This window comes from Castanea sativa, chromosome 6 (genome assembly GCF_040712315.1).
Source record: "Castanea sativa cultivar Marrone di Chiusa Pesio chromosome 6, ASM4071231v1".
In the NCBI taxonomy this organism is placed as follows: Eukaryota; Viridiplantae; Streptophyta; class Magnoliopsida; order Fagales; family Fagaceae; genus Castanea; species Castanea sativa.
This window is the reverse complement of record NC_134018.1, coordinates 12,143,415-12,167,558: the sequence shown is the minus strand read 5'-3', so window position 1 is coordinate 12,167,558 and position 24,144 is coordinate 12,143,415. Positions and strand designations below refer to the sequence as shown.

At 34.3% G+C, this 24,144-nt stretch overlaps 2 protein-coding genes across 2 annotated transcripts; one reads left to right on the top strand and one right to left on the bottom strand.

The window, feature by feature from the left end:
• Window positions 1-372: 372 nt before the first annotated feature.
• LOC142639465 (homeobox-leucine zipper protein PROTODERMAL FACTOR 2-like) lies at window positions 373-5,915 on the top strand. Its single transcript, XM_075813636.1, has 9 exons — window positions 373-515; window positions 688-769; window positions 1,281-1,844; window positions 1,936-2,040; window positions 3,105-3,305; window positions 3,385-3,556; window positions 3,712-3,983; window positions 5,389-5,484; window positions 5,580-5,915. The coding sequence occupies exons 1-9, from the start codon at window positions 373-375 to the stop codon at window positions 5,913-5,915; spliced, it is 1,971 nt and encodes a 656-aa protein (XP_075669751.1).
• Window positions 5,916-11,207: 5,292 nt separating this feature from the next.
• Window positions 11,208-23,297, bottom strand: LOC142638039 (uncharacterized). The gene is made up of 16 exons (XM_075812028.1): window positions 23,063-23,297; window positions 22,784-22,924; window positions 21,859-21,950; window positions 21,349-21,445; window positions 20,377-20,420; window positions 18,032-18,120; window positions 17,038-17,129; window positions 16,701-16,847; window positions 15,921-16,068; window positions 15,687-15,763; window positions 14,854-14,925; window positions 12,944-12,991; window positions 12,728-12,855; window positions 12,467-12,626; window positions 12,076-12,286; window positions 11,208-11,511 (listed from the first exon to the last, which is right to left on the bottom strand). The coding sequence occupies exons 1-16, from the start codon at window positions 23,177-23,179 to the stop codon at window positions 11,462-11,464; spliced, it is 1,713 nt and encodes a 570-aa protein (XP_075668143.1). The 5' UTR covers window positions 23,180-23,297; the 3' UTR covers window positions 11,208-11,461.
• Between the last annotated feature and the right edge of the window lie 847 nt (window positions 23,298-24,144).

Genomic DNA, 24,144 nt, shown 5'->3' with positions numbered 1-24,144 from the left:
CACCTGGAATTGCACTCAGCCCAACAAGTGCAGTCTCCGGACCATGTCTTTATCTTCAATCAATTGCCAAAACCTCCTTGATATGCACAACTCAAACACAGAGAAAAAGAGAGAGAGACAGAGAGTGGTCGGTTTCTTTGAGAATTATCATCTGTATGTACAATATCTAACATGAATTTTTCTTTGATTCTCTCTACATTTTTTTACTGATTCACCCATGTGTATTTTGTTAATGTTTTTGTGTTGATCATGTTATAATGTTTCTCATTTGAAGCTGTTTTTTTTTATCTTTTTTTTTTCCCTTGAATTATTCAATTTTAAGTAGTATAAGAAATGATAAATTTTGATATAGTTTATATGTTACAGCTGAACATGGCTGGGGTTGGACCATCAGGTAGTGATATTCAGAAGAGTGAGAACAATGATCACATGAACATAACGGGGAATGAGATCTTTGACCATGATATGGATGATACTAGTAACGCCAGGGTTGATCATGAACTCGAACCTCTAAAGTAGGTCCTTTTAAGGTTTATGGAGATGGAGAACATGCATATATTTAATATTGTTTTTAATGAATTTTTTTTTCTTTTTTAATATTTTTTTTATTATTGATGTTGTGGGTATCATTTTAATTGATGTATATCATTTTGATTCTAAAGGTTTTAGTGTTTTGGGTTTGTACAGTGTTGTGGAAGAATCTACACATGCAGGTGATAAGATGGAGATTGACAACAATCTAGGGTTTTTGCCTGATGTGAATCCAAAGGTAAATGGATTTATGTATAGCTAGCAAGTATGAGATCCTCGAGAGAACCTTAAAGCTAAAACCTTTGAATTAAATATTTCAGTCTCATGAAAAAACCCTATAGTAGAAGCCCCATGAAACTTAGGTACACTCATGGAATTTCTAATGTGTGAGAAAAAAAAAAAAAACCCTAAAACCTGCAAGTCTAGGTCAAGATATGATAATTAGACAAGTCAACATCGTGGTACTCTTTGTAAAATTATATTTAGCTCTTGTTAGAAGTGGGGTTTCTTGATCTGGGTTCTTTGACTTTCCATGGGATTGTCAATAAAAGGGAAAAAAAGAACTGTCATAATGTTCAAGTGTAGTTTTCATCTGGGTCTTCTCTTGTTTTGCATCTAAACCTTATTTTCATTTTCTTTCTCATTTTTCTGTCAAGAGGTTTTGGATTTGTAGCAATTAAGTAATGGTTGATGTATCTCATTAACTACTAATGTTCATACCTTTTTTTTTTAAAAATCCCCAATTACAGATTAATGGCAGTTCACAAAACAATGAAAATGCTGGTTCCCCTCCATTATCTCCAAGAACTCCTCCGTCTCCTCCCTGCAATGATTGCTCATCACCTGACAATTACCTCTCAGATTGTGGTTCATCCTCAAGTGTTGGAAGCAATTTTCAGCGAGCAAGTGACCTTCTTATGGCAGTCTCGGTGTCAGCTGACGTATACAAGATGAAAATCACTAAGCTTGTTATTGCAGCCATGGAAGAGTTAACAAAAATGGCCCTTAAGGGAGAACCTTTATGGCAACTCCAAAAAAATGGAAAAACTGAACTTCTAAATGACGTTGAATACATGAGGCAATTTGGTCATGTTGATGCCACATTGAAGGAGATAATGAAAATGGTTGAGGTGAGAGAACCTCCTCAATGGATGCCAAGCTTAGACAACACTTCTGAGTGCTCGTTTGAAAGTGGATACAAGCCAATTTCATGTAATGAACATGAACCAGAACCCCTTCGTATTGAAGCTTCACGTGAAACCGGTCACGTTAGAATGAATCCAATCGGTCTTGTTGAAATGCTTATGGATTTGGTAAGTTTCTGTTTTATTTCTCTCAATTAAGGAGTTCAATTCAAGTTTGATGAAGCATGGATATTAATTCTTTACCTCGTTTGATAATCAGAAGCAGTGGTCCTTGGTATTTTCCAATATTGTTTCAAAAGCAATGATACTAGGAATCTTGACATCAACTGGAAAGGAAGGAAACTATGATGGAACTTTGCAAGTGGTAATATATTTTTTAAGCTTTGTACCATTTTGAGTGTTTGAATTTTATGAATATTTAGTATGCGTTTTTAATTCAAGTTTTTAACTTTTCAATACGACTAATCAACCCTATGTTGGGATAGAGAGAGATCAAAGAGGGGAGTGAGATCATTTATTCAATATCTACTCATTGTATGACTCATTGTCAATCATAGTGTGTGTGTATATATATATATATATATGTTTAAGTAAAGTTTCTAATTTTTTTTCCAAATGATTTTGAGTACAATTAATTAGGTTAGAGGGGGAGGAGAGGGTAGGGACATATTTATTCAGTATCCAATTATGGTACACATCTAACTAAAGTTTCTACTTTTTAAAAGTGATTTTGACTAAAACTAATTAACCCTAGGTTGGGATAGAGCGAGAGGAAAGGGTAGGGTTTTATTTAATATCCAATCATTGTAGTAATACAAGCATAGTAAACATTTAAGAAAAGTTTCTACTTTTTCAAAGAAATTTTATATATACAGCTAATTAACCCTATGTTGGGATAGAGGGAGGGTGATAGTTAAAGCACAAATTGACCAATTTCTTGCTGATTTTCCTATTAGAATTGAGAATTCTTGAGGTTCTAGTAAGTTGACATTAATAAGCATTTTTCTAACAAAAAAGTATCATCTATTCTAACAAGATCATCGCCAAATATCTAGTTTCCTAATTAGATTACAGTGATGAATATAGTAATTTGGCGTTGATCACCCATCTATTGCTAAGCTTCTTATTTTATTGGTCTCCAACATTCTCCAAGGGAACTATAATCTTCATAAATTTAATTCTGAAAGTTCTTTTTTTCTTGTTGCAAGATGCATAATAGTTCAAAAGTTATTCTGCTGCTAGATTTTGTGAGGCAATAGTAATGCTTCTCGACGCACCTCTCCGATCCCTTCGCTATTTGTTTCACACATCTTGCTGTGTCATTTACATACTAAATTTTTATTTTTATTTTCCCACATTTATGAGAGATCTTGCATTTACCATCGTTGCTGTTTTAAGAAAATTTCTAAACCTAATGCTTTAAACCAGATGACGGCAGAATTTCATGTCCCTTCACCACTTGTTCCAGTTAGGGAGAGTTATTTTGCAAGATACTGCAAACAGGTAGCCCCCGGGACCTGGGGAATCGTCGATATATCTTTGGAAAAACTATTCTCGTATCCGTTAGTTACCTTTCGGAGAAGACCATCAGGCTGCTTAATTCAAGAAATGCCAAATGGGTACTCTAAGGTGATACAGCTTCTTTAATCAAGCTAGGTTTAGTATCATTCAATTTATAGCTGAGATGATTTTCATCTATAATTATTAGGTTATATGGGTTGAGCATGTGGAAGTGGACAATGGATCAGTGCACAAGCTTTTTCAGCCACTAGTGGCATCTGGTTTTGCATTTGGTGCAAAGCGTTGGGTTAATACCATAGTTCAACAATGTGTAAGGCTTGCAACTTTAATGGCTAGAAGCACCCCCACTGATACCGGAGGTAAAGATATCCACTTTGTTACTTGCTATTAATTGAAGAGGATCATATATTTAATATCTAAATCTCCTCTATTCCTCTACTTTAACTATAAGATCAGGCTTTAGCAATGGCATTTGAGCCAATAAATTAGCAATTCTCATTTTCTTATTGAACAGTAGTAATACCACAATGTGGGAGAACAGGGTTGCTGAAGCTCTCTGAAAGAATGATGAGAACCTTTTGTATTGATGTTTGTGCTTCTGCATCAAACTTATGGATGCCTATACCTAGATATGGGGCTGAAGATATGAGGATCACGACCAAACATAGCAAATATGAACCTGGAATACCTCCTGGTCCATCAGTAGTTTTTGCTACTTCTGTCCAGATTCCAGCCTCGCGAAAGAGAATATGTAATTTCCTCCAACATGCTAATTCTCGAAACAAGGTATATTCAGTTTAATGCATTAAACACCTGCGTTTCTGGCATCCCTTGCTTGCAAATTTGCAATATTTTGTTTTGGTTCAATGGAAGGCAGAGATAAAATGCCACTTGGTTTATGGAATGAGCCAATTTGTAGAAACTTCTCTTACAAATCTTTTTGGAAATTATTCCCAGAATATATACTCCCTAAATTCGATAATTCAATGTTGGGAAAATTAAACCCTATAATTTCAGAAGTTAAACTTTGATATTTAATTTGTTACAAATTAAACTCTATAGTTTCATTATTTCAAACCTTGAACTTTTAGAAACATATTAATTTAAACTCCCAATTAAATAGAAAAATCTAGGATTTATATTGATTCGATTTTAAAGGTCCAGGTTTCAATTAGAAACTAATGAAACTATAAGGTTTAATTTGTAACAATCTTAATTTGCAAGGTAATTTGAAACTTTTGATACAATTGGCTTTATTTGTTAAATCATGCATATTTATAATATAGAATTTCAAATAAAATTTTCTCTTCAATTTTTAATATGAATATTTTTTTTTGGCATACTAATGTTTAGTTACAACAAAAATAATTAATGAACCCCATACTAATACATTACTCATACTAGGACCCATCACTAATTATATTAACTCATACTAGGATAGCATAAACAATAATAACTAATTCTTAGTCTCAAAATTTTAGAAGTCAATTGTGAATTCTCAAAAGAGTAGTTAAGATTGGCCACATTTATTTTTTTAACCATCTCAACTGATTGTAAGGGATATCCCTATCTTTAAGTGAATTTTTTCATTTTAAATTACATTTATCATTATGCAAAGTAATAAAAAAATAATGAGAACATATAACATACATAGGTTAACTTTGTTTCTTATGGTAGATGTTGGCACATTCTATCATCTTTTAAACATCGAATAGAAGACACCTTTCACTTTGATAGGATAATACTTTCAATTGGCTTTGTTAATTATTTTCCGGTAATGAGTATATATCACAAGTAATTTGCAAAACAAAATTCTCTTTTGTATTTTTCTTTGTAAACCATATCTATCTCTCCCTGCCGGTGATGCTAGTTAACCGGACTTAAAATTAATTACCAAGAATGGAGTTCTGGATTACTGAGTTACTTGCATGTGAATACTCTTCATGTATGCGTAAATTCATTATATGAGAGCAATATAAACAAAACATTCATAGGCACTTATTGAATGAGCAAACAATCACATAAATTCATTTGACTCCTCATGAACTTAAAGTTGTGGCTTAAAAGGGTTTTGTTCAATAAGTAATAACAAAGTACCTCAATGTATCAAAATTTTATTTTTACTAACTTTGTTAATACCAAGTTTCACACAATGATCTTGCTTCCAATCTGTTTGTAACACAAATCATAGTGGGATATCCTTTCATACGGATACAACATCAAAGAACTTGCATACATCATTAATGGCGAGGATCCAGGAAACCGCATTTCTATAATCCAAGTGATTGTAAGTAGCAGATGCCCCATTTGATTACCAACCTCATAATCCAATGTTTCAACCAAAATTTCCATTTATTTATTAGCAGTGTTGCTTAATTACAGAATACGCCAGTTCTGTATTTGCAAGAGAGTTACAGTGACTCAACAGGCTCCTATGTAGTTTATGCACCAATGGATGCTTACGCCATGTCCATTGTGTTAAATGGTGGAGACCCAGATGCTGTGGTTATCTTGCCCTCAGGGTTTGCTATCCTCCCTGATAAGCCAACACCAGAGGGAGAAGAAAATAGTGCAAGTCTTTTGACTCTTGGATTCCACATAATTGATGGTGCATCAACCAAGAACTTCATCCCTTCTGAATCAATAGATATGATGCATCAAATCCTCACCGAAACTTCCTTCTCGATTATGACTGCTATGATATCACCAAAACATTAAGCTGGTAAGTAACTCATATTTATAGATTGTTGTGCTACAAATATGTTTATAATAACTCCCTTAATAATCAAACATGTAGCTACAAATATGGTTTTGAGTTTTTAGTCGAACCTAGACCATTTATTTGGATCCAAATATTGATGGCTTCTATTATCATATAATAATATCTCCCTAATGCTTCTTTTGTCGAGGTCTAGGGTTTATGTTGCCTAGCTTTAACTTGTATTTTCCAGGGTTTTGTATATATAGAAGGGTTCCTAATTTTTTCTTTCAAGGTTTAGGTTTGATGTTATTGCTTTATGTTGTTCTTAATTGTTATCAATTGATATCGAATTCTAGGACCGATACCTTGTTAAAGAACATGTGCAGCAGATACTAGACTTCTTATTGTAGCAAGAAAACACAACACAACTGAGAATAACAGTCAGGACAATGATCTTCTTTCATTTCATTTGAAATAGAGAGAATCTATTTCCTATTCTAGATTTAAATTTTACAAATCTATAATGTATGTGATATCATGTCATTGTAGATAAAAACAAAATCTTGACTGTACTTGAAAGGGAGAGAATTATATTGATAAGTTGAGTTTTATGTTTTAGAATTAAATTTGTTGCACACAAACTGTTACACTATTTCAAAAATTGTGACTTTAAGTGAAATTGTGATTTCAGTTGCTTTTTGGGTGAATCTAAAACTGTATAAAATAATTTGTGTAAAATAAACTCTACTCTCTGTTTTTATGCCAGCAAAAGTTTACCACATACTTTGTAATCAATATCCTCCTTTCTCCAATTAAACCCAAGCCTTCAATCTTCATGTTGAACATCAAGGAAGAAAAATGGACCAGAATTTTCTTAATGACCTGTAGTTTTGAACTAATATTAGTTTACGTTCATCAAAGTCTTACACCCGGTGCATTGTCATTCTGATTGACCTATTGTTCTCGTTGTCATTGCAGTTAGAAAAGCCGGGAGTGGAGCAAAGGATAAGAATTAATGCATCTTGCACGCCTCCCTTATGAAAGTAGTGGAAATATAATGAAGAGCTCGTTGTTGTAACAAAATATATATGAAAGACTTTAGTTATACTTATCTTTGTTGTTTGTAAGTTGTAACTTTGTATCTTGCTGTGTTCAGCACTATAGACATCGTCGTATAACTTAAAGCTGCTGTTAATAGCTTTTCTCCTTTATATCTTGTGCTTGTGGAGCAAATGATCCTCGGCATAAATTTAGATACGGGAAAATATTAGTACACACTCTATAATATGGTGGGTATAATAAGTACTACCCTTTAGATAAATAAATATTTTGATAGCATGAGCTTAATTTTTATTCCTCCATATCATCATATCACATGAAAGTTTGAACATGAGGAGATTCAATGAATATCTAATTATGTGAGATTCATTGTTGATCCCAACATGTGAGATACATATAGAAGAATATAAATGTGTAAAATTATCGTTGTCATTATTATGATCATTATTATTATTGCATTATTTTTTTTTTGAGAAATAATTACAACATGTTGCTAGCTCCGCAATTCGAACCCTTTCTCTCCGAGACCTCCAAACACTTTGTACATGGAGAAGTGTCAATTCAGCTACAAGGCACTTTATTATTATTGTATTATTATTATTAGTAAATAGTTGTGATAAATTGAGGTGAGTTCCAGCATGTTTAATTGTTAAGCTTTTATCATTGAACAAAGACCTAAAATCAAATCACACATACACTCACACCGCTCAAAAGAAAGAGTAATTCTTAGGTACTCCCGGAGCACGGAGAATGGTGCTCCCTCCTCTCACATTCATGGTAAGGTCCGCTCATTAAATTCATGGTGGGGTCCACCATGAATGTGAGAGGAGGGAACACCATTTCACTATACTCCGGGAGTACCTAAGAATTTTCCAGAAAGAAAAATGTGATATCTTAATTTTATAATAAAAATCAATTATTATGAAATGGATGTTATAGGAAGGTTAACAAGTCAAGGACTGATTTCTTTTCCTTTAAAAAAAAACACAAAAATCTAGGATTTTTGCCATGAATAGACTTTATATAGTTATTTTATTATGTGTAAACCGTTATATTTGTGGAAATAAATAACAATGGGCACATGTGATGATAAGCGTCCATCTTTTACCTTGTGCCTGCCTAGCTCCATGAACGAGAAAAGTTCCCAGCTTAGTCCATGCATAAACACAGTGCATATCTCATATTTTTTCAGCATTTTTCTCCTCCTTGCATCCATTTCCATACTAAAAAATCTTCTATCGATAGGCATTGCTTTATATTATATAAATAAAATATCATAATTTACATATAGGCATCCCGCATCCTCTTCTAGCGATAAACAAGCTGTTTATGTGAGGCAAGCCTCCAGACACACTTCCAAACACGGTAAGCATTTTCTGACACTGCATTAGATCAAATTTCTTTAGTTATGTAAAAATAATAATAAATTGTTAACCATAATAACTAAACAAGAAAAAACCACAAACAACAAGTACATAGCACTTGAATCTGTGCATTGATAGTATACCACACTTGAGGTTTGAGTTGAATTTTGAGTGCATCCCTGCAATAGTGTGAAAAGAACGTCAAGCTAATCATTAAATAATAAAAATGTTAAAGATTTAACTAAAAATAATGTAAAAAACAACACAAAGGATTAAGCATTCTCTTAGTTCTTGTCCTTCTTATTGAAGCACATTTCACCATGTCAAGCACATCCCCATCTGTGGCAAGGTTCCCCAACCCTTCCTCTAACTCAATACCTATAATCTATCGCATAGCGTAACCAAAGAAAAAAAAAAAAAAAAACAGACCTATTGGACATTCTAAATCTTTAGCCATTGCTTTGAATGTCACCAAAAATAAAAGTGATCAGTTTCCATTCACACTTTAATGGAGATTGGACAAAATGGCCCCCATGAAACATCATACACTAGCCCTATGAAACACACGGACAGATCTAGAAGACAATTATATAAATATTATATATATAAAAAAAAACCAATATAAAATAAGCAAAATGCCTGCATTGCATACCATAAAAGCAAACATGCATTATAAAATAGGATATTATAATACGACATGTTGCTTTTAATCGTACTAGGCAAAAAGATCTTAGGACATTAGTTACCTTCTTCTTTTCCTTTTTTTTTTTTTTTGGCCTAACCCAACGCATAATCAAAAGAAGAAAAATCTCAAAACTTGAAAACTAATGTGTGTGTGTGTGTATATAGAAGAAGAAGAAGGTAAAAAATATATATTTCGTTAAAAAATTTCTGGTGTGTTACCTGGATTACTGACTAGTGTATATACATTCTGGAAAATTTTGTAGATACAACATATCTTGTCTAGGAAAATTTTGGAAATGCTATATTTTTTTCCATGTCTTTTAAGTTTTAACTACTTTATCACCTAATTTGATTTCACGTTTCTACAAAAATATATAAACGAATTGTTTCTGGATTATAATTAGAAACTACCTTTGCCTAGATCCACCTAACATCAATAACTCACCCCAACCACCTATTGCTATAGGTAGTTTTAATCTTTTAGATAGGTTTCTTATTAAAAGATGGGTTTCTTATTAAAAGAAGTGGATACCTAAATGGCAAGTGTACGTGCAAGTTAGATTTGAGCTTATATGGGAGATACAATAAGTTATTTAATAGTACATCTATATGAAAAAACTTATGAGTAACAAAGGTACAAGCTTTGACATCACAAAGATTAGAGAAGGAGAAAGTGATAGTATAAATGTAAAGTTAACATAACATGTACGTAAAAAACCCTAAGAAAGTGATAAAAAACCACGGTTTGACATTCTTGCTCTGTTCAGCTTTTTATTATATGGAAAGAAGAGGTAACTCTTGTACAATAAGAGTGTTCTTCCTTAAAAGGGAATCCTTATTATCTACCTTCCTATCTTATCAATTTTCTACTCTCTTCTCAAAAGATCTACTTGGGTTCTTACCCTAAAAGTCCAGCTGCATGTTCCTTTTATAATTTGAGAAATATGGCTGAGTACAAAGACAGATGTCAAGTCATCATTTTCTTATTTTTGGACCTTTCCACAGCTGGGGCACTATTTGGTGACTAGAGGAGAGAGAATACGTCAACATGACACTGTGGGATATAGGTAGGTGACAATGAGAGAGACATCAGAAGTACTGTAAGTGATACACTGTCTTTGAAGTGGTCCAACATGCATTCAACTAATAAGGAGTGTTCTCATAGCTGCTAACCTTAAAAAGTCACTATCTCCCTTTTGTGAGTGCTTGAGTACCATGTTAGATGCATATCTTACTTCATTTCCAAGATAGTCACGCCTTTAGCTCAGGCCAATGATAGGATTTTGTAGTCAACGCTTCCTTTTCCTATGCTCCATGTGTAGGGTCTAGATCCAACCATATAGACATTCCCCCATGCCTTGGTCGGTGGAATGTATAGCAAGCATGCACTTACTACAAACTTAGAAACTAGTAATTTATTTTATCTTATCCATTACCACCACTTATGCAGTAATATGTAAAAAAAAAAATAGTTTAAACAATCAATAAAAGATATATTAATAAATATATACATGCAAATTGATAACACTCAACCAGATAATATATGATACATAGTGCAAAATAATATTCTTTTTCTTCCACTGCATTTGTCATGTCTTAATCATTGTCAACTGCATAATCCAAATTAATGTTACCTCATCTTTTATCAACTGGCAAAGTCGTCTTCATAGTTAGTTGCCTACTCTCCCAAAAATACCAATTTAAATGCGATACGTTTTGTTTGTTGCACTCAACAAGATTTGGACCAATCTCATAAATTTTCATAAACTTCAAATAAATTCACATGTTTATAAATTAGATGATTTGAATTGATATAATAATTCAACACAATTCATATGATATACAAACATAAATTGTACCATATATGAGCAACACAAAAATTGTATCATAAAAGAGCATCCTCATTTAAGAACAAAATTTAAGTATAGTACTTAAATGTTGTTCCTTAAGTTCTTTTTAAGTTTCGACCATGTAATTTTTTTCTTATGAGATAGAAGTGTATTTTAGTTAAGTACAGCTGAATCTCAAAAAGTACTGTACTTAAGTTTTGCCCCTTATTTAAACCATACGATACCTATCATTTTGCTCCTGAATTGATATGTATCTTATTTGTGTATCATACGAAATTAACATTTTTTTAAACACTGAAGATGAAAGGTAGATGCGTTTATAAAAATAAAAAAATAAAGCCCTAAATGGATAGAAATTAATTTTGGCCACCAACACACCTTTAATTCTGCAGAACAAACTATTACAAGTCATAGTGCAGTAAACCTGAAAGAAAAGGCTTTCTTCATTTATATTTCTTCTATACCAAAAAGTATTTGATCTTCCCATATACTCATATGAAACAAACAAGGAATTCCTAGTGATATTAGAAAAGAAAAATGCTCTACATAAACTCCAATAGAATTTGCAAATTCCTGCTATATCTTCTACTGCAAGAAAAGCTATCATCATCTTCTTGGAAGGATATCTGAAAATGAAAAATCATGGAACGGTGGACCTGCAAGGAAACGTGTACAGATATATAGCAAATGTATTAGAAACAATTTAGGGAACATGGATTAGCCCATCTGGTATGGGCTGTTAAATTTATATAAAGTGCTACATTCCAGGATGACAGTTGATAGTACTCGTGATCTCTGCAACAGGCTATACATTTTAGATATACGCAGGACACTATAACATTGCAGTAGAGACTTAGAAGAATCCTCCAACTCCAAGTAATATGTGCATATGAACTCATTTTCACTTTAAAATAATGTTGGACTAAATTGCAGAACAGGAAAAAACAGACCTGTTTGTTTGTTCAAAACTGCTCAACAACAGAGTTTAATGACTAAATGTGCTAATGACTAAATGTGCATTTGGTATAGCTTATAGCTTATTTTGGCAAGAGAAAAAAAAAAGGTATGACTAAGCTGTAGCTCAAAATGAGGCTTTGAAAAGTTGCACCTAAGAAAATAAACGGAGTGAAGCCATAATGAAAGCACCAAAATCATCAACAGATTATGCATATTTAAAAAATTAAATAATTCTTATATGTCAACTATAAAACATCCCTGACCTTCTTGTTCACCAAGAATGTAAAATGGAATATGTGCAATCATCTTGGTGCCACCATCACTCCAGTTTACAGTGCCTGGATTCCGTGTGAATCCACATGAAGGTCGTGAAGGACCCAAAACAGACAAACAAATTGCAGGTTCCCTCATTAGACCCAAATAATCACGAGCACGTTTCCAAACCCTCCCATCTGAGATTTGAGAACGAGCAACCTTGATGTGCATATCCAAGTCAAGATGTGTTAGTTGATAAAAAAACTGTAACCATAATTAAATATCCTCCCCCCCCCCCCTCCTCTCTCTCTCTCTCTCTCTCACACACACACACACACACAAACACACAAACAAACAGAGAAAATTGTTATGGATTATAATAGAAGCCAATAAACAGACCTTGCCCAAGGATACACGTGCTCTTGGCAGTAACTCACGGTGATGAGTAGCAAGCTTTGCAATAGCAGTTACAACAAAACATAGAAGCCTAGACTGTGATGACTTTCTGAAGGCTTCTCTATCAGAACTCAGGGCTGATTCCTGCCTTAGGCCCAAACGACTTCCCAAAGGAATTAAGAAGATGGAGTCATCAAATATGTAGCTAAATTGGTAAAGAAAATCAGAAAAAATGCAAAGAGAAAAGGCTATTCTAAGCCATACCTAGATGAAAGGTTTTCATATAAAAGCAGTTCTAAACTCTCAAAAAGCTCACGAGCTGCATCTTTGTGTGATCCACCACCCCCACCATACTCCCCAATGGCCCAGCACAATTGTAATGCCAACTCTGTCTATAAAAGGAAAACAGACAGCGAAATAACCATCAGATTAAAATTATATTACCTTTCTGACTAGATTACAGAGAAGATCATCAACTACCTTTGCAGGGTTGTCATAAGCTTCTGCGAGCCTGTCCATTATAGGCTTCTGCAAAGAATTTAACTAACTATTTTATTGAAGAAAAGTATAAAGAATCAGGTATCATTAATGGCTTTCATTGCTATCCAGCAGAATGCTTTAGGATGTGGTACATGGGCCAACAGAATTGAAGCAAGTCAAGAGAGGAAGTCCTATATCCAAAAAAGAAAAGAAGAAAGAGACTATGCCACATTAGCATGAAAGATAGTTAGCATTACAAGTACACCGTGCCAGCAGTATTAAATATTATGCCTAGACAAAGTTTAACTCCAAACCAATTTGGAGAAATCTCCTCCAACCCACTACATGCTGATTTATAAGATTATCCATATGTATTATTTAAACAAGTCACATGATTCGTTAAAAAAGTCATGCGACTAAAACAACACATAAATGGTATCTTCAATCGCTATACGGTGAGTTAAAAGAAGATAGCTCTAAACCAATTTGGAACTAAACTTTTTTCTTATGTCCAAAGGACCAAGCTTTTTTTTTTTTTTGGCTTATAAAAGTGAGGTGGAGGAATTTGAGTGGTATAACTGATGGCACAACCACAGCGTGGTTAGAGAAACAATATCCTCTTTGAAAGCCTAAGGGTGAAACAAAGCCAAATAACAAGTATCCATGGTAGTTGATTAGGTTTTTGTATTTTATCTTATATTTTATTTGGTATTCTAGAGTCAAAGAGTCTGTAATTGTTGGGTATGGGCTTTTATAGTTGGGGGCCTTGGGGCCTTTATTTTATTAATAAGTAGGTCTTATTTAGTTTATGGATCTTTCTGTGTGGGTTTTGGTTTGAGTCATTTAGAGTTTGGTTTACTAGTAAAAGTAGGAGTCCTAGTTCAGTTAGAAGAAGTTAAGATTAAGGGTTGATGTAATTTTCTTATTGTACTAAAATCAAATAAGGGGGAGTTGATCAACAAAATATTGAGTGTTTTGAGTATAGAGGTACGTTGGCCTGATTTTTCTTTTTCCACCATTTCTCTTATCTCTTTTCTTCTCTTCCTTGCAATATTGTTCACATAAAATGTTCACACGTACTATTTACACTAAAGAAATTCATTTTCCATTGCTTCTTACCCTTTTTTAACCCTGAATCAGATCTTTTCTCTTCCTTACAAAACTCTAATTCAAAATCCTAAAATCTTCAAACGGCAAATCCTCCTAAACCTTAATCCACCACAAGCACACACAGACAAATCCTTCAATTTTTCCCATGTCAGTAAAATTGACAAAAATTACACCAAGTTTAACTTAAATCTAACCCCCTTAATTTAGCACTTTAAGATCATAAAAACCCAAGAAATTATCAAGATAACAATGGAGCAAGAAATTTAAGCATAATTTCATCAAAAGAGTATGGTGGTTCTTGTTTTGACGTTCAAGTCGGAGGTTACATCCCAGTTCACCCATCCAAGAAGGGAAAATGCAAAAGCAAAACTCTTCTAAAAATAATGGTTGGGATTATATGAAGAAATATTAAACCAAAGGGTTTTGAGAAGGGCAAACAATAACAAAATTGGCCTAAATATATTTAAGTGCAAAAAAATAATTCCTGTTAAGTTAGACAAGGAAAAACAATCAAAGCAACAATTGCATGCATAAAGATAAGTGCCTGAAGAATGTTTTTACAGCTAAAATTTTCCAAATTAAAACCCTTTAAAACTTTACATTCTGAATATATGACATTTTTCCAAATCGGTGGCTGTAAGCCTGTAAGACACCTTTTCACCAAAGTTTTAAATTTTTTTATTTAAAATTCCTTCTGATATTACCTTGCAATAGTTATTAGTATGTGGATCATCAACACAAGCAGCTGAATACATTTGGTACTAATATCAAACACAAGCAATGTGCTTTCACGAATATACCTTCAACAGGGCGATAAAATCTGGAGAGCGCTGAAATGCAGCAAGCATGAATTCTAAGATCCTTTTGCGAATCTACAAACAAATACAACTCCTCAGACATATACACTCCCACTCTCAAAAGTCGTAAGGAAAACCAAGATTATAGCAATAGGTAACCATATTCCACACACAATTGACCCAAAAACTTTATGAATATCACTAGAAAATGATAAATCTTCATGTTCAACATGACCTTGGCCACCCATTAAGCAATATCTTGATGGTCAGAGAGAGAGTAATTTCAGCTTTTTGATAGCCCAATACAACTCATGCATCTGCTTCAGATTGGACCCCTTAACTCACCCTCTACCCATAATTTCTTGGAAGAAGATGCCAGCTGGTCCAGAGACCATTGTCCTTGATATTGCAAATTTTAATAGCACCTCTTTTAAGAGCAAGGTGGTTGAGGTTGTGGGTTCAAAACCCATCAGGTGCATGTGTAACTTACCCCCCCCCCCCAAAAAAAAAAAAAAAAAAAAGTGCAAAGCAAGAAGGCATGTTCAATCTATTTTATTTATTTTGATCAGAAATAACTTTATTGACATACAGGAAAGCCTATTCAATCTACCCTAATAAATTTTAACAGCCAAGAAGAAAAGTCTGCTGAATAGCATCATCTTCATTAGGTTGTATAAACCGGGTATCCTATGCATATTACAATCTCAAAGACCCCATTCAAGTCACCATACCCCTAACATCTAGTTGTTGTACCTTCACCAATCAAACCTATATAGAAATGATGAGAACCAGCATCAAAGGAAAGAAGCTTCAACTATATTCAACAACATACACACCTCATAAGAGAAACTTTTGTCTGGAAACACTGTAGCATTTCTTGACATTAGCAAGGGAATCAATGCACATATTAAAGCTGAAAAGGAGACAAATCAAAATCTCATGATTGTCAGCAACTTACAGGGAAAAGGATATTATGCATCAATAAATGATTTCAGCAAACTATGAGGTTTCTGTTAAAAGAAAAATAATGTGCCAATGACAAAAGAACATTCAAAATCGTAACGACATACAATTATTAACATCACGCAGAATTATAGTAAAGTACACATCAAGAATCCGGGGTGCCATTTTAAGTATTTGTTTTAGCCTATCAGACTGACGGGAATTAATTGCAGCCTGTAATACTGTGGCCATCCCAGGAGAAGCCCAGTGACGTTCCTGAAAATACCATATTGATCAAACAGTCAAGAACGAATGTCAACCATCTAGTCCAATAATAATAATAATATAATTCCAGCAACGCATATATACATATATATATTTATTTATTTATTTATTTATTTATTGTTTCTAAAACATAAATGAATCTCAAAAGAAGTTTTTGGTGTGGGTTTTAAAACCAAAATGTAGTTGTACTTGGAAGAACAATAAGCTAGCCACGAGTGTTTAATATACCCATTCACAATTTAATTTACTTCCTCTTCACTATAAAAATAAATAAATAAATAAAATTTCTCCTTTCTTTTTTTCATTTGGACAAGTACCATAGTAACTACCAAATAGGTAAATATTGAATTGGGGATAACAAGCATAGAATAACCAGTTCAACTGAAAGATACACAAAAATTGTTCTAAAAAAGCAAATATTTTTAGACATTCTTAAAAGGGGAGGGGGAGGGGGGTGTAAATAAATGAACTAGCAAAATACTCCTTTAGCCATAAGATAGAACACTTGGTTCTCCTAAAATAAAAAACAAAATTTACATTGTACTCCAAATGCATTTCATCTGGTTTTAAGAGATGCTCCAGAATATGCAAAATGAAAATTGAGACATAAGAAGGGAACATACAGCAAGGCCATCATTTTCATCCTTTAAAAGATCGAGGAATAAAGAATCAGCAACATCAATTGTGTTGCTATCCTCAGACTCAGAATCTCCACCGCCATCTCCTATGGTTGAACCAGTGTAAGCTTCATCCATGAGTGCAAGTAGCATCTGCATGCACACAAATTCAACATTGTTAATTGCACTCTGTACTAAGTCTTGGATATACTCTTCTTCCCCAGTGAGTCTTGAACCCATGATCTCACCCTCCAACCAATTCTCATGGATAGAGGAAGTGCCATTTGAGTAAAAGCTCATTGGCTTGTTTAGACAAACAATTTTAAAAAGTCTCAAAAATGACCTCAGGAGCCGTACTCTTCTGCATTGAAGCTATGCTGTTTCCAATAAGTGATCCAGAGCTCCTTTCAACCTTTTCCAGTGCAACTACCAAAACTGGTACAGGAAAATACAAAAATGTCAAAAAGACATCATTTGTTTAAAAGGAAATATGAAGGAATATATAAATCAGAAAGCATATACGTGTCCAGACTTACTGACACCATGTTTGGCATTCACTAACAACTTTTTTTATTGATAATTTTACCTGAACTTGGTTCTCAAACCCATGACCTCACCTTGACCTTGCTCTTACAAGGGGAAGAGGTGTCATTTGAGCTAGAGCTCATTAGCACATTCAATAAACAACCTTACCAAAGTGCTTTATTAATTTCAGAATGAGTGAAAAAACAATGAATGATAGATGGGTAAATTCAATTTCATTTGCAGGTAAAATTGCTTTTTAGTTCTTTTAGATCAATCATAAGGGAATATACCGGAAGATACTAATCTAAATTGGTATGCTCCTACTACATGAGATCAAAAGCCTTCTCACATGTAAGCAAGCTTCAAAGAAAGTGGTATGAATCATGCCTATTCCAGTCTAGTGTAGACAATAATCCATGTTCAACATCAATATGCAACTACACATGTCAATACATGACTACAAACAAGCACATATATGAACTTGTATGTATGTTGTTTGTTTCTTCCTATGTGACAAACAAAAACTAGTGTGGAGCGAGCAACCCTTCCTTTTTTTCTTTTTCTTTTTTTGGGTTGGCCCCATTAGATTGGATGCCAATCTTATATTTTACTGCAGTTTAAATGTACGATTAAAAATAATAATAACTTTATCAGTTATACAATTCTAAGAGAAGCACGCATACAGTAACCCAATCAGAGTACACATACATCTTTGGAAGGCAATATGAAAACAACTGGTTATGCGGCCATCAAATAGACATGGGGAAAACAAAACAAGGTAGTCAATGTGGAAGCAAAATACAGAAACTCACTTGGCAAGTCCACTAAGGAGGGGAAAAGCGGAAGAAATGACCCAGGTGATATCAATCCAGGGAAAATCTTCAAAAAGGACTTCTCTGATCTACAAATGCACAACAGAAAAGTTTGTGTCATTCTTTTCTACTTCAAAGAATCTTTTGATTCTAAATATAACGATTTGAACTTTTATATGATCCTGGTTGTCCCAGCATTAGTGTCATCAAGAATCCCAATTCTAGCATCATGGTAAAACCAATACACAAACACCTGATATAAAGTATTTGAACATGATACCAATGATTACACATACAAAGACATAACTAGTACAAAAGCAACTTCTTTACCATTCAAAGGTCATGCTGGGCTAAATTAATATGCTGGTTACATTTAAGAAGTGCAAGAGGGTGGCCTAGGCCCTAGGCTTGAAGAGGGTTGCTAATCAGAATAAGGCACCAGTATTAAAACTCATTTGCAACCTATTTACCCAAGCTGGCTCCCTTTGGGTTGCTTAATATTTGCTCAAATGAAAATGCTTCTGGACCATCAAAATACGTCAAGATAGTAGCTGGGGATGGACATCACTGCTCACGCTGAGGGGTGTTGCTAGGAAATTCCTTAGCTACGAGGTTGGGTACAGCAAAAAAAATTTCATTCGGTGTAACTTATGGCATCCGGATGGCATTTTGTTTCAAAGGTATAGAAACAGAGGTTTATATATGATGTCATGAGTTGCCTCCTGGGCATGAGGATAAACTGCTTAGCCCATCAGGGGTGAAAAGCCCCTAGATTGTCCAATAGCTGGCATTTTGTTTCAAAGGTATAGAAACGGGGTTTATGTATGATGCCATGAGTTGTCTCTTGAGCATGAGGATAAACTGCTTAGCCCGTTAGGGGGTGAAAATTCCCTAGATTACCCAATAACTGGTTCTACTAGGTGGAGTCAATTGCCCATAGGAGTTTGATTAACAGTGAGTTGTTGTACAATATACTCCACGACGTGCAACTAATCTGATTAAAGTTCTCCTATGTCATCATATACATATGTGTGTGTGTGTGTGTGTGTGTGTGTGTGATGCCATGAGTCTCTCTTAAGCAAAGGTGGAGTCTATACTGAGAGAGAAGCAGAGGATATGGAAGCCTGCTAGATCTGATCAACTTGTAGATGTTCAAAGCAAACTATGCCTAATCCAATTGAAGGAGCAAGATAGGGCTCTATGGGCCGCATAAATTACATATTGCAGTACTAAAACATGGGAGGAAATAAGAGAAAGGGAAGGGGTATTTCATGGAGAAATGCCTCACAATGAAGCACTTTCTCAGTTTTGACATCACCATTCCTAGGCAATCCTTCATTGGTTGGCTGGCTATGAAATTTAAGCTACCAACTAAGGAGAGAACGCTTCACTGGGAATTTAATGGTCAAAGTGCCTGTACCCTATGCAGAGCCTTCACAGAGAATAAAGATCATCTATTTTTCCACAGCTCATTCACCAGAAATATATGGGAAACTTATGGGACTTTGTTTCATCTCGGATGGCAAGTACAGCTGTCAGGATTTGGTACGTTGGGCCGTCAATCATCTTGAAGGAAAATATTTGAGAATATATGTAAACTGGCTTGGTGGGGGTGCAGTGTACCACCTATGGCACCTAAGAAACTCTATTATTCATGCAGGGATAATCAAAACAGATGGGCAGGTCATCAGAGATATCAAGAAGGATGTAAGGGCAAGACTAGAGAGAGCAAAAAGTGGAAGGAAGATACTGTACTTAATAATTTTTATGCTGCACCCAGGGTATCAGTAATTTGCAAGTCATGACAGATAGTGATTGAGTCTGGGTTGTGTAGGCCGCATCCTGCTGTGTCTTTGGTTTTCTTTGTTGTATAGAGGTGCTGTCAGTCAGCAGGTTGATGATTCTGGTGAATAGAGGATCCCATGTTGTATAGAGTGTATTACCCTCGATGAATTGTAACGTGTAAGACTAGTTGATTGGTAGATGAGGTTGGGTAGATAACTCTTCTGCAGCAGCTTTACCAAAAGCTGTTGTGTTCTTGGTCAGTCAGATGCAGAACTTGCTATGTTATCTGTTGGGTTTTAGGTTTGTTGACTTGTGTAATTCTGTGTTGCAAACTTGCAATAAAATTTCTCTTCCAAAAAAAAAGTACAAATAACCAAGATATACTGCCAAATAGACATTCACAGTTGTACCATAAAGCAGTCTATCAATATGAAACTAAGAAGAAATTAGGAACATGAAAACACACAAAAGAAGAACAAAAATCAGATACCCACCAAAGTTTTTTTTTTTTAATGAAATTTTACCAGTAAATAACTAATCAAAATTTAATATGTACTTACTTTTCTCCATTCCATGCAATCAGCTTTAGCAACAATGGAAAGAACTGCATAACATATTATTAATATTAGACAGTGACATTCAAAATAACATTATAGTAAGCAGCTACTGTCTTCCCTATTTTGAATTACTGAAGACTTATTAAGGAAAAGAAATGTGAGTCATAACTAGAATAGTGACAAGAGAGACTATATATATTTATAGGTAATCAAAGATTTATTGCAAATACATAAGAGCCTGATAGAAACCATGTCATTACCAGTTTTGATAAAGTGTCTCCAAAGCAACAAAGTAGGAATGGCCATTGGCCTGGCCTCCCACATATGATAACAGAGAAATACAATCAGGTACTAAAATATTTTTTTTCAATTGGTCTGGCTTCCCACATTACATATGATAACAGAGAAATACAATAAGGTTCTAAAATATTTTTTTAGCAATCTTTTGGAGAAGAATGATTATTACATTGCATCATTTGGTGTCTTTGGCATGAACGTAATGCGAGAAGTTTTGAGGGATGTGAATGGACCATCCTTGAAATTAAGTCTTTTTATTTCGTACTTTGTTAAATTGGAGTGTTGTTGCATTTCATTCTCCTTCTTGTTTTACTATTCTAGATATGTTTGAGCTTTGTAATTTGAGAGATTGATTGTATTTATCACTGAGTACACCCACAGTGTACTTGGTTTTTTTTTTAATAAAAATTTTTGTTACTTATCGAAAAAAGAAGAATGAGTATTACAACATTAATTCCATAAGAACTAATTGTATGTAAATATGGATGGCACTAGTTGCAACTTAATTATGACAGGATGATATGTCTAGCAACCCAGTAGTAAAAATTACACAACAAATTACAATGTACAAGTAAAAAATCTCTCCGAGTTTTTTAAAACTTCCAAACAATTGAAATCTTCTTGATCCTACCATATTACATTGTTTCAGCAAAAAGTGCTACAGATCTTAAGTAATACCTGAGGCAGTAAGGAAGGGAAAGATGTTAGAAGTTTTTTCTTGTTCATGTTCAGAAAATCAAGGGTTGCTTCTGCAACAGCAGGATCTGAGAACTCACTGCAAACAGATTAGAATAAGTTGGAGTGTGCTGACCATAAAACTTCAATAAGAAGTTATCTGAAGAAAATGTCATATTAATATTAGCAGAAAAACAAAATTCCTGAACAAAGAAAGTCAACACTTTTTTGTCAAAAGGATGTAGGATCACTTTAACCACAGCAACAAGGGCCAATGTCCCATTTGTTTCATGTTACTCTTTAATCTTTCCTGTCATGGTGGTTTAGGACTTGGATGAGTGTAGGAAATATTTCCTTTGATGAAGTCTAATTAGTTATAATAAAGATCAGTTGGCCAAGAGGGGCATAATACAATAAACACAGTAAAAGGAAAGTGATTTTTAAAACCACTTTGCACTTGACACTCAAAGTCTAACTGTCTAAATAATAGACATGAGGTATGCTTCTTGTTACCGGCTCAAGCATGAACGGAAAAATGTCCTCAGACTTGGATCAGCATCATGAAGAACCATCTCTCCAAAATCAAGGTAAAATTGAAGAATAGCCTGATGGGGAAAAAAAATCCAAAAACAAAAAATGAGAAACATGATGCTAAATAACACGCGTATGCAAGTGAGGCGTAAATTATATTATCAAAATAATAGAATTAGATATTTAAAACTCAATGTACTCCCCTTGGCTCCCCCTCCCTCCCCCCTAAATCCAAACAGGCCCTAAGTGTTGTACCTTAGGTTTCCTCAATTCAATTCAACCATGTGATTGCATTGGTCAATAAGCTACGTGATTTTACAAAATGAGTAATTCCAGGGACACGCCTCTTTCCAAATCTTATTTATGTGTCAACTCCTGATTGGATTTAAACACTTTGACATGGGTCCACCACAAGTACTTGAAAAGGCTAAAATCCAATCAGAAGTTGATATATAAGCAAGTTGTGGAATTGAGCGCATAGAACAAACACTTCGCTTAATTCTTTTGAATCCCAGCCCGGTTATCTACCACTGAACAAACTTGGTTGACAAACATGGTTTATGCACCGCTAATGTAGTGGCTGCATTTGACAAACTCACTCCATCCATTTCAAATGGGATTTGTCCCGCCGACACACGAGTGGCCGGCGCTCATTTGAGTGCGCGTGTTTCCTTGAATTTAATTCTCAATCAGAAAGATAACACTATTTGTATTGCATTGGTCAATGCAACCATATGAGAAGCCAAAGTTTATTGATTTTATCCAAACCTATCTAACTTTGATCCAAAGTTGATTGATTTTCTATTTCTACAACGCATTACGATCATAAAACGAAGAATCAGTAGCAAATTTGAAAAAAAGAAATACACTCTGAAACAGCGAAGTTTTGGGAGAAACAAAGCCAAACCAGTAAGAGAAGGCCATTGGAGGTTCGAGACTGAGACTGAGACGCCACGGCTCGATGAAAGAGCTTGTTGATCTGCGGATAAACCCTAGCAACCAAATCCTCCGAATTCTCGGCTTTGCACAATTCGTAAAGCTTCTTCACCTGACCATCAAAAAAAAAAAAAAAAGGAAACACACTAATTAATGTAGAGTGCGAGCGAGAAAGAGAAGTCCGCAAAGAGATTTTGTCCATTTTTCTCGGGAAACAAACAGAAAATTGAAGAAAAAGAATCAAACATACGGATTGGAGGATAGAGGGATCAGAGGCCGGATCGTTGGCTGAATTGGAGTCTCGAGAACTGTTGGATAAGGTTCGGAGATAGAAATCCCACCTGTCGTCTCGATTTTTATCAGCCATTTTGAATTTTTTTTGTTCAGTGTGTTTCTAATTCTATATGTCTCCTCTAGTCTGCACTGCAAAGAAAGTTTAAATTAAAAGTGATTTTCTTGTTTTCGGAAACAAATCCAACTGGTGTTTTTCGTGTTACCGTACCGTCAGAGAGAGAGGTGGAATATACCATACAAGATAGGAACCACAAAACGACGACGTAGGAGTGCACCATTATTACGAACAGTAGTACTACATCCTCAACTATGCGACGCCGTTTTTTAGCTACGAAAGGGACAATTGAAATTTTTTTTTTTTCTTTCTCCAAAATATCCCTAAAATTTAGTTGCTGAGCTCTTTTGATGGCTAAAATTTTAAGTTAGCACTATTACTGTTAGCCTCTGAACTCTGAAGTTTAAAAATGAGTGGTAATTGTCCCTACGTTAATTTATTTGTGTGTGTCTAATAAAATGTGTCAAATCTTAGTTTGTGAAATTGTAGTAATTTAAGATCGATATGTGACATGGTTGCAATGTTAATAACAAAGATATTTGATAGTATAGTAGTATACGATTGTTTAATATTGTTGGGCGTATCTTATGTCCATGAGTAAAGGGGAGAGAGATTTATTTCACGGTTTTTTTCTTTTTAAATGATGTGACAAATATAGATACCCTATATTGCAACTCTCATTTGACCTTATTTGCTTTTCAACTTTCAAGAGCCTATTATCATCATATCACATCTCAAGGGTAAAACTATAATTTTAGTTATTTGATTTCCAATTGCATTGCATGAAATAAATATTAAAGTCATAATGATCAAAATGACAGTTCATGAGCCTTAATTAAACCACTAGATTGAAAGATATATATAATAAAAATAAAAAACAAGTTTTAATAGTAATGTGCACTTGCATGAATTGGGTCCTAATCATATGTGATTATGAGCTCTTAATTATGATTGGTTTATTTTTAGTCTAGTTCAAATTAAAT